The sequence below is a fragment of the Rousettus aegyptiacus genome, unplaced genomic scaffold (assembly GCF_014176215.1).
Source record: "Rousettus aegyptiacus isolate mRouAeg1 unplaced genomic scaffold, mRouAeg1.p scaffold_m13_p_3, whole genome shotgun sequence".
NCBI lineage: Eukaryota > Metazoa > Chordata > Mammalia > Chiroptera > Pteropodidae > Rousettus > Rousettus aegyptiacus.
Window position 1 is genome coordinate 98,586,256 of NW_023416306.1, and position 12,339 is coordinate 98,598,594.

General features: G+C 33.6%; 1 protein-coding gene across 8 annotated transcripts in view; it reads right to left on the reverse strand.

The window, feature by feature from the left end:
• Window positions 1-12,339, reverse strand: part of AKAP6 (A-kinase anchoring protein 6) — a 504,258-nt gene that overhangs the window by 42,903 nt on the left and 449,016 nt on the right. For all 8 annotated transcript variants that reach the window (XR_001594257.2, XM_036239030.1, XM_016123631.2 and 5 more), the window contains one exon: window positions 1,961-2,176. Coding sequence is in view for 7 of the 8 variants with exons in the window: in XM_036239030.1 (XP_036094923.1) it covers window positions 1,961-2,176 (216 nt within the window). In the remaining variant the exon portion in view is untranslated. The remainder of the gene's footprint in view (window positions 1-1,960; window positions 2,177-12,339) is intronic.

The window sequence follows — 12,339 nt, forward strand, 5'->3', positions numbered from 1 at the left end:
ACATTTCCAACTTAATAAGGTACGCTGTGGTTGTCGTTCTATTGCATTATTGCCTCTCTACTTTTCTGTATCTTTCTCAACAGTGATTTTCAACCCTCTTTAGCACAGAAAACCTTATTTGCTACCTTCGTCACTTCAAACAACATACACATTCAGCAGCCAACCTAAAGAAAGGGAACACTTTTTTCGGTCTGCAATCTACACCTATCTCTGTGTAGTAGTTTGAGCTTCTAATAAGCAACCAGAGTTTCAAAGCTAAAGCTTACCTTTACCACAGATTAGGATAAAAATGTCTACATCTAGTCTGAAGAGATCTAGTCCAGCAGCCCTAATCATACTATTTCAAGTAAATCCCCAAAGGAACCTATTTTTGTCTCCAGCAAAGCAGTTTGAATACTTCGAAAATGTCAGAGCTTCTCCAGGTGCAGTTGGTTTTTGATTGAGTTTTATCATGGCCACTACCAGGTTTAGGGGCTTCAAACTACAGAATAAAAACTAACCTCTTTTGCCCTTCCAAACCTTCAAGAGAAAAGGGAGGAAGGAAGGAAGGGAGGGAGGGAGGGAGAGAGAGAGAGAGAGAGAGAGAGAGAGAGAGAGAGAGAGAGAGAGAGAGAGAGAGAGAGAGAGAGAGAGAGAGAGAGAGAGAGAGAGGAAGGAAGGAAGGAAGGAAGAAAAGAAAAAAAGAAAAAAGACAAGACTCCTGGTAAATAGCTTTACAACAAACAAGGTCATTTCAAGAAAAGTCATCCAATTATATAGACTCTGATTACTGGTAACAACTTGGGAATCTTAAGAAATTTAACAACTTTGGCTCAAAACAATTAAATTGAACTTTTAATAAAATCACCCCCTAGACTCAACACAGCTACAGATGCAAAAAGAATGAGGAGGCTTACTGATTAATTGTCCCTTCTGTTCCCTGTCCCCAATGCCAAACACATCAGATAGCAAATACCAAGGCTTTGTTAAAATTATAATTCATGGGAAAGGTCTGTTTTTCAGTGGTAAGATTATTACATTTGATTTTTCAGTTTTGATCTTGAACTTTCCAAACACATAGAACTGATAATTTAAACATATAACAAAACCTTTCCATTTTATATGTATATATACGTAAGTATGTATATATGTATATACATACATACATACATAGACACATATATACACACACATACATATACATATATATGCATGTCTGTATATTTGTATTTTGTTTACATAATCAAACGTAAGAATTAGACCTTCAACTAATAGTTATTGATTTCAAGGTCATTTGGGAATGCAATCTTTTATCAATAAAAGTTTTCTGGACAAATACATATTCTACATTATAATAAAATGACTAGTCACATATATTTCCTTCCTCAATCAACAGCTTGAAGTCATTGTAAATTTGGAAAATTTTTCAGAGATCCCTAGCCCTATCTTGAGCACTGCATTAAAACCCCAAGAGGAAACCTGCTAGCTAACAGCAATGCAATTCTAACAGGAAGAGGTCCAAGCAGGAGCAATGGAGACTGTTGTACAGACAGACACCATCAACTCCTATCAGATAACAGAAAGGTAAACAGCACACTTCATTTCATTGCCTTATCTGCAGAACATACACATTGCTCTATATTTTGAGAGTGGTAAGCTACCTTCTAGCAAAACCATCATGGGGTGTTGTGTAATTAGTGCATATCGTTGGTGAAGGGATGCTCGAAAGAATTAACGGCTTAGTTTGGTACGGTTAAGCAAAATATCCATGTGATTTAAAAAAAAAAAAACAATGAGATACATTAAAAATACATCTTATAAGTAGGCAAATAAATCTGTTATGACGAATGGCTGGAGGTAGCTATTCCTTAGTTAGCAAAACCACCTGTAAGATGGACACATATTCGAAGCTCTGAAATAATTTGATTTTTGAGAAAAACGAGAGACCGTTATGCTTTAGAAAAAAAAAAAAATCACTCACAGACTCCTTTCCCATCTTCTTTTGTAGCCGCGTTTGCCACTGGACGGCCTGCATGACAATGGCTTCCCACCTTCTTTCAAGATTTACGATGATCAGCTGCATGGGCTGGTGGTCTGCACTCAGATTGCAGGTCTCCCCGTCATCCAGAAGATGCTGACACAATCGCAGGATGGAGGCCACTCCGCGACGTCGCTGCTTTATTTCACAACAGAGGGACTGCAATACAGGGAGGGACCGATCCATGAGTGTTTATGGGGCAGAGTTCCCTCAGACACAAGATACAATGCTTCCACTATAATTTCAAATTGTAATGATATGTACAATCAAACATGAAGGGCTCCGGAGTCACTGTTAGATTGGAGGCCTCCTGTAGACACCCAACTAATGCCAATGAATTTAGCTGCATCCCAATCCTCTTCTCTTCTTCATTGATTTCTCCATCTAAAATGTTGGGTCCCACCTTAACACCAAGGTGATTAACAATTAATAACTTAATGAAATAAATCATTTAGGTCATACGAATGTCAAACAGATCACTTGTTTGGTTCAAGGTCACAGGAAAAATGATATGACAGTAAAGTCCTCCAAAATGAAAATTGTCCAAATTTATTCTTCAACATTTTTGGAGCCAAAAGTTTAATTTTCTACTGGTTGTGAATAAGTTAAATAAGGTTGCAAAGAATTTTAATATATAATATTATTTGAAAAATAAAAGGATAAACAACATTTCTCTTCCAAAGCTTGATTAACAAAGCACCAGTGCTCTGAACACAGAAATTTGAATACTGGATTATTCCTGCACTATTTGTTGGTTGCTGTGTTTCTTTTAATAGACATTCACACTATTTAAGAAAGATATGCATGCATCAAAATAGTATTTTGCCCCCAGAAGCATTTGTATTGCTGCAGTGACCCTAAGCTGAATGATTCAAGCAAAATAGTGGATACACATGTCTAAAAATATTATATCTTTTCTTTGCCTACGGATAGTGTGTAAGTGATATTCTAATTCAAAGCCTTCAGGAGAAATGATGATTATATCCACAAACATCACTGAATTACTAATCTCCTTCTAATGCCACAATTGGACTATTCTAACAGTTAACAGATTGCTTATTAATCAACAAGGATAAACAAGACAATGCAATTTCATTTAGTGTGAGAGTTTTAATGCCTAAAAGTATTTGTGCTTAAAATGTTAATCTAGATAAGGCTTCATTAGATGTCTTAAAATGATTAAGTGTGGTTCATTGAAATGTGCATGGAGCGGCAGTAGATCAGCAGGTGGACATTTCATACAGATGTTCCATTTATTGATATAACACATGCTGTAGCCATTTAAATGACCCTAACTCAGTAATAGCTGGAATTCTATTATTTCTGTAATGAGAGAATCCTGTACCTTTAATATTTCTGAATTTTAAATAAGGTGAATGACAAATTCCCAAACCTCTATTTATGGCAAAATATGACTAGGAATTTTATTATTCAATTTATACCAATGCAGCATTTTTAGTTATGTTTCCTGAACTTACCCTAATTTTTTTCCCTAGGGTTCATTATTATTTTACTGTATAACTCCTGATATAACCACCAGGTCTGACAAATTTCTTTACTGATGTTATTCATTAGTTCAATGCTGAATGAGGAGAAACCCCCAGACATTCCAAGAAAAAACTTGAGGGTCTAGTAAATCAACAGGCATTGTTTCTGACTCCTCTAATCTTACTAACAGCTACTCCCCCATCTCTCCCTCTTTTTCTCCCTCCCTTTCTCTCAATCTCTCTCTTTCTCACACATTCTCTCTCTCTCTCTCTCTCTCTCTCTCTCTCTCTCTCTCTCTCTCTCTCTCTCTCTCTCTCTCTCTCATTTACTCTCTCACTCTAGAACTGTTGGGCAAGTTAAATTACCAAGCCCACCTAATATCTGCCAATTTTTTGGCCCAATGTAAAATATTGCAATATAATAATATAGCCAACTGAAACTGGTTCAAATGAGTCCTATCAATATGAATATTGAGGATTTCTTTGTTGTTGTTGTTAATTTGTTAAAAATAAAAAGCTATAAAAATCAAGAGATGCTTTTATGCCATAAAGTTATATCTCACAAAAATCTTTGAAGTTGACTAGAATAATAACTGCACTCCTCAAGTCCACAAGAGGTTCCAATGTTTCTTATCCAAATGAAAATTTGCCATGGATGACACTAAAGGGGAGTGTGGTGTGAGCACAGACATATCAGGTATCATTTACAAAGTAGCCTAAATAGGATTCATCTACCTCACAGGCTTTTTCAAAGTTCTGAACAGAACATAGGAGGTTACTAGGGGGAATTCTGCAAGTATCTAGAACGTATCCAGTACTCTGTATCTGGATGATCTCCAACCCACACCTTAATCCAAGTCAATCTAGGTGGTTTAAAACTGTTGACATTCAATATCTGATTTTTGAATCTTCACAATTCTGCAATTTTTTTTTCTCTAAATATCCAAAGAACTTAGTCTACATTCTGGATTAATAATTTATCCTATTTGCACACTTGAGACATAATAATATTTAAAAAGAAGGGGGAAATTGAGCATTTTACATGGCCAACTTATTTTTCAGTACTTTTTTTTTTATAACTAGGAGATATAATTGATAAAATAACATTCTTTCACCTAAATTGGTTTCCATGACAACCATTAAAATATACATATTTATTTATAATCACAAACACATACTAAATAAAATCAGTGCATACACTAGCAATGTTTTTTAGAATCAGTAGTTTACATTATTTCCATGATAAACTATGCACAGAGAAATGTTAAATATAACTATATAAGAACAAATGATTATTATAACTATTTTTGGCTCACATTTTCAGAGAAAAGTACTTTTTTACAGAAACCCAAGCTAAGCAATCTAAGTGAGGCATAGAATTAAGAAAAATCTATCCTTGTCTCCCAGACCTCTTTGAATGTATCGTGTACCTTCCATCCGCTAGGCACTGTTTTAGGCACCAAAGCTTCAAAAAAGAGCAAGTTACTGGTTTTTTATCTCAAAGAACTGAAAGTCCACTGGAGGTGGATTATACAAATAAGTACAATACCAAGAATAATGTAGAGAGGGAGATGCTAACAGAAGTTTGCGCAAGTTGCTATTGGGAGTTGGTGAAGTCCTCAGGATAAAAATGTGAGCCAGATGGTCCAAGTTGAATAGTGGTGGATATAAAGATAGAAGGCCCAGGAGCAAGCAGCCTGGGGCAGTGGGAGTGCTGAGTGTGTTGGGGAGAAGAGAGAGTGAAGCAGCTAGAAAAGGAAGCCAGGAACAGAAAAATTTGGAATGCTTTTCATTATTATCAATTTTGTGCATTTTCCTTGATATCTAACAAGATCATGTTGGTCCCTAAGCACACTCATATTGCCTCCCCAGAAAAGATGAGAGACAAGAAGAGGAAAGGACATTTAAAAAGAGAAAAAAACAACTAATTATTAATACACCTAAGAAAGAGAGTCCAGATCCTTTTATATTTCATTATCCTTATTATTTGGCAATTGTTAGGCAATTTCTTCCTACAAGGCTACCTCAGTTAGTATGGAGGTAATTGTCTTAGTATCATTTCAGAATTCAATTGTTGGGATATAGTTCGGTGTGCTACTTTAAAATTTCTAATGACCTACTTTACTTATTTTATATTTCTACTCAGTTTCTTAATATGACTAAAAAGTCAGATTTGCTATAAAGAATGAGAAGTGTAGAAAAGTAAAAATTATTTGTTCCTTTACAATGATTGGGTCTCCAATTCTCTAAACACATCTTTTTGGATAGATTGAGAATTGCCAACAGGCTGAAAGTTTTTGTTTTACACTTATAAATTGTCGGTTTTATTTTCACTTCATCAATGATGGTACAAAAGGATGTTTTTCATTAATTGGTCTTCTTTTTCCCTCTGTGGACTTCCTCTGTCAACTTTTATGACTGTTTAAACTGCTCATATTATTAAGCGAAATGTGATATAACATCATTCTTGACATTGGTTCCAGTTTAACCCCATTAAAGGTACTTTATTGGTACTGTATTCTACATTATATATTAAATATATGTATAAGACACATATATTGCATAGAATGAGTATATTTACTTGTATAACCATATTCTTGACATTAATCAATAGTCATCTATTACAAAAGGACATAACTAAGCTTATAATAAAAGAACTATAATTAAACCAAGAACCAAAACATTCAATAAATAAAATGTAAGAATCAAATAGGGTACAGTGATATAAGGAGGAAAATAACATTTCAAAATACCAAAACCAAGCACATGTTAAAAAGAGAGAAAAAAGTAAATCTAGCTGAGAAATTCTAAAGCAATTTGTCTCCATATCTCTTACATAATTTTATGCAGCAGGTTAATGTAACATCATTAGGTAGGCCAATATGAACTAAGTGGTGTGTCTTTAGGTAATCTGTCAAATAAAAAATACATATATGAAATAATTCCATTTATAAAGTCAAACATGACTTTACGTTTTAGACTTATCAATTGTTTAATGATATCTATTAAGTATGTCTTCTGTGTGGCAAAAAAATAAAGATGTTTCTATCATCACATATGATATGTACCTGCCTTCAATCTAGCTAGAGTGAGGAAATATATGAAGAGAGACTGAAAAAAGAGAGGTGAATTCTTCCAGTTTAAAGAGTGTCAAGCGGATAGCTCCATCTCCCTGTTGTAAGGGTTTCCTACACTTTTTCACGTGTTTTTTCTTTTTTCTTTTTTAATTTTCTAGAGCAAAGGTTTTCAGACTGTGTCCCCCAGACCAAACAGCCTTAGTGGCACCTGGGAACTTGTTGGAAATGCAAGTCCTCTGGCGCTACTTCGCATCTTCTGAATCGGCAACTCTGGGGTGGACCTGAGTGAGGCACACTTTAATGAGTCCTACAGGTGGTTACAATGCATGCTAAATTCTGAAACTCTGGTCTACCAGAAACAGAAAAATGTAGTTGTTCAAGTAAGGGGATTAAGATAGTTGAGTAGCTTTTTTTTTTAAGTATAGAAGCTACGAGTTCTGATTTTGGAGTCACACTGGTAGCAAAGAACCTAGCGACCATACCCATTGATGATCAATTTTTAAAAATTGTTATTAAGTGAAAAAATGAATCAATCAATAGATCTTTTTGGCCAATGATATCTATATGTTATTAGTATTTATTTTATGATTTCCATAATTTTCAATATAAGTATTAAGAATGCTGATATATTAGGTTGTTTGAATATTATATTTGGAGATTCTGCTCTTTTTTTGTCATTTTTATCAAATAAGTCATTTGGTAATGAATGACTAACACATATGGCATTGTGCTAAATTAAATATAAGTTTTAGTGTCAAAAAGTTTATACAGTAAAACAAAATCATGATAGTTGTTTGAAAAGTGCAAGATATCAGAAGCAGGTAATTTTAATACCTGCAGTCATGGTTTAATAAGAATGGACAGCAGATGGGAAATATGAGAGGCTATACTGGTACCTCTATGATTCTTCATAAGATGCTTTTGACCGGTTGGTTTGAGATCATTATTTTGGGGCAAAGTTTGTAAAGATCACAGAAATGATATTTCTTGTAGCAATAAACATTTATAGGATATCAATTATGTGCTGAACACTATATTTTTCATTACAGGATCGGCATTGATGGATCTGTTCATAAGTGCTTGTAATCTGCCTGTAAAGAGAAGATGCTGCCTCCTCAAAGTGAGAGAAATCAATTTAAGACAAAGGTTTTTGATAAGATCTAAACCATTAGGTTCTTGTAGGTTTAATATGAGGTAAGGGAAGTGAATGTGCTTTGTGACTTTAGAGACTCTGACCCAAATGTATGGTGTGATTGATACACATGCTAAATGATGAGCGTTGGCTTGAAGGAAGAGAAAGATCATTACTAGCTGGAGTAGAAAGATTAAAATTCATGGGATTAGAACTAGGCTGTGAAAGTTGCCAAAGATCAAAAAGGTGAAGGGAAGGGAGAACAGGCATAATAGCTGGGAGGTCCACATAAGAAATGGTCAAGAAACCACAATCTTTGTGACATTTAAAAATGGAATGGGAATTCAAGTGCAATGTGATGATAATCATAATTCCATTATCCATCCACCCAAATGTACTTATTGAGTGCTTCCTGTATGCCAGGCATTGTTCTCAGTCGTAGAAGTGTAACAGTGAACAACAAGATTTCTGCTTTCATCAACCTACATTCAAAACTTGTGTGTGCTGGGCGGGGAGGGTGGTGATGAAAGGCTGGAAATAAAGCAAATAAATATACAAGAAAATATTGGATAGTGATAACAGCTATAAAACAAAATAGCGGGCGATATGATAGAAAGTGGCGGGAGGAGAAGTTACTTTAGATTAAATCAATAAAACTTCTCTGAGGAGGGGACATCACATAATAACAAGTTCAGATGCACAAATATATAATATAACATGCTGTAATAATTTAGACAGGATAATGTTTATAAAATCAATGCTTATTTTATGATAAGTATAGGGTGTTAATGATTAAAGATTGAACGCTTACCAATAATATGGAATTAAAAAGCTCTTGATACAATTTAGTCATGAAAAAAATAGTCTTTTCAACAAATGGTGCTGGGATAACTGGATATCTACATGCAAAAGAATGAACTGGACTCCCGCCTCACACCATATGCAAAACTAACTCAAAATGGATCATGGACCTAAATGTAAGAGCTACAACTAAAAATATTTTTTTAAAAAAAATGTAGAAATAAGTCTTTATGACTTTGGGCTAGGCAATAGTTTTTTAGATATGACACCAAAAGTGCAAGTGACTTAGACAACTTAATCAGAATTAAAAACTTTTGCTCTCCAAATGACACCATACTAAAAGTAAAAAGACAACCCAAGAAATATCTCCCAAGAAATATGGGAGAAAATATCTGAAAATTATATATCTGATAAAGAACTTGTACCTAGAATATATAAATAAGTTTTAAAACCCAACAATATAAAGACAAGTAACTCCATTTTAAAGAGAGGCAAAATACTTGAATAGACATTTCTCCAAAGAAGACATCGGAATGGCCAATATACACATGAAAAGACATTCAACATTATCAGCCAACAGGAAAATGCAAATCTAAATCACAATTAGATAACACTCTACTCCCACTAGGTTAGCCAAAAAAAAAGAAAAAGAAAAAAACAAAAAACAAAAAACAAAAAACAAACCTAACAAACAAAACAAAACAAAACAAAACAAAACAAAACAGAAATAACATTGGTGAGGACATAGGGAAATAAAAACCCTCACGTGCTGCTTATGGGATTGCAAAATGGTGCACTCACTTTAGGAACCAGTATGAGATTTTCTTAAAAAGTTAAACATAGAATTACCACATGATCTAACAATTTCTTTCCTAGGTATGTGCCCAAAATAATTGAAAATGTATGAAAAACACACAGAAACCTGTTATCAAATATTCATAAGCACATTATTCATAATGGGTAAAAAGTAGAAACAACCCAAATATCCACCTATGAATAAATGGATAAAAATTATATATCTATACAACTGAATATTATTTGACAATAAAAAGAAATGAAGTACTGATACATACTACAATATGGATGAACCTAGAAAATATTATGCTAAGTGAAAGAAGCCAGCCACAAAAGAACCACATATTGTGTGTTTCCTTTATATGAAATGTCCAGAATAGGCAAATGCATAGAAATAGAAAATATATTGGTGTGTGCCAGAGGTTGCACCAGGGGAGATCGGAAGTGACTACTAATACATAATGGGTTTCTTTTGGTGTGTGTGTGTGTGTGTGTGTGTGTGTGTGTGTGTGTGTATGTGAGAAACATTCTGAAATTAGATTTCATAGTATGTAAATTATAGCTCAATAAAGCTGTTATTTTTTAAAATCACTTGGTAGGTCCAAGTATACATTATCAACTACACAACTGATGATATAATCAGAACATTTACCATTTCTTTAGGGTGTGTCATGAGAACAGACACTATGATATTACTAAGACCATCCCATCATAATGGTTTTGTAACCGTGGGTCAATACACAGTTTAACACACTTACATATGCAAACTTAGAGCTTTTATTTAGTTTTTTAAAAAGTAGTAGCTATAAAATTTCCTGGTATAGAATCATAAATACAAACCTATAAATCTAAGATAAGACATTATGCTATATAACAAAAATAATGCAGGGCCTTCTTAAATACAGCTATCCTACTTCTAGAAATATCATAAAACATAAACAGAAAAGTATATTTAGAAGACCATGGATCTGGAAAAGGAGTTGAAGAAAACGTGAAAGCTGAAGAATGTTAGTTAAGTCTAATTATCGCAGTGATGAGTTTCACATATAATCATACACATCTTATGAAATTGTAATCTATTGTCTTGTTGATGTTAGTACAAAAATGAGAGACCTGACATGTCAAATATAGTTCACATACTTTACAAAAGATCATTCTGAGTTGACTATATGTATCTGAACCAATACAAAATAAAGATAACATTATGTTCTCTTTAAATACTTAATCAAGATATACTTAAAAGCAAAATAATAATCAACAATTATTGAGTCTTATTAATTGCTAGAGTACTATTCTTAGAATTTTATTAGATATTTTTCACTACTCACCTATGCTAATGACAAACTTTTTTTTTGTATTTCTGTGTGCTATGCATTTTTAAGGTATTTTATATATATTGACTTATTTAATCCTCACAACAGTAATATGAAATATTTATTATCATCTACCTATTTTACAAATGAGGAAATGGAGACACAGAGAGGTTAATTTACTGATCAGAAATAACACAGCTAGTAAGCAGCAAAGGTAGAATTTTAACCCATGCAACTTGAATTCAGAGCCAATTCACAAAACTACTATACTACATTGCCTTTCACAGGAGCACTAAAAAAGGCTTATAAGATTTCTCCATTATCAGAGTATCTCTAACTAGAAGTAGCCCAGAGCCATATTATTATTGTAGATAAAGAGCCAACAACTTCTTCTGTACACCTTTCAGGGGTCTATTTATACCCATTCCTTGGCTTGTAAATATGTTAAGAATCAGTAATCTATGCAACTCTTAAGGGTGGTGAGGATGGCAGAAATGGGAAAAATACTAATTCATTCATTGAACAAATATTTATTGAACACCTGTTCTAATGGACATTTTTCTGAGTGTTTGAGATACATCAGTGAACCAAACAGACAAAACTTTCTTCTCTCAAGGACCTCATATTCTAGTAGAAGTGGGAGAGAAACTCTTTTCTGAGAAAGATAGTAATTATATAAATAATAAAGAAGAGATCGAACAAAAACAGAAAACGTTCATTAGGGAAATGATTATCAAAGTTTCCAACAAGGGGTCAGCTGACGACCGCTCCATTCTTGAGCCAATTATGTGCTTAACTTAACTATACCTAGTATATAAATGTTGAAAATAAGAATTTGCATCCTGGAATTGTTAAAGAGTAATTCTTCAAAACAGCCAAAAAATTTAAAATACCTCAAGTGAAATATGAATGATGACTTGCATATTTTAAAGAAAACATGGGTAAATGACATCTGCATATTTTAACTGATTCTAAACTTAAAAGACAATGTCAGCCGATATAAGAACTCAGCTCAGTTGCAAACCCTGGGACTTAATCTATATTGAAGCTAAATATTCTATAAGCATGCAGCGAAGTGCAAAAAATAGCAATTGAAAAATGACATGATTAAATGGCATGACATGCAATCATTTGCTCTCAATTATATCAATGTATCTTCTTCATTTCTAGGAGTCAGGCAGAAATATTGTTTTTTAAATGCCTCTATTAAATTGGTCACCAATAATAAAATAGATGAGAGTCCTAATAAGCTCATTTACATAACATACATCATACACTACAAAACTATTCTCTCCAAACAGTTTTGCTCATAGATTTGTCTCCTGGTTGTCATGAGCTTTTGCTACATTAGCAGATTTTAAAAGCATAATACTGCCGTCAGGGCCATTTGTAGAAAAATGTTTATGAAACTTTCTAGTTAACCCTTGGCAGGATCCTTATTGCTAATTATGGAAAAGGTGTTGATATAATATCTTGGCTGTCACATTTTATTATGGTGATGGTAGCAGCAGAATCTAGGTCTGACATTTTGGAAATATCATCTAATTGCAAGTCAGAAACAGAGAATGACAGTTTTAAGTAGATTATAACTTCTTTCAAAATAACAAACTGGTTTATTTAATGTAAAAACTAGATTTTGAAAATAGCATTAAAGCCCCTGAATTGGTTTACCAAGAACATCTCTATCAGCTGTTTGAAGAAGGTCTGGGATGTGTTC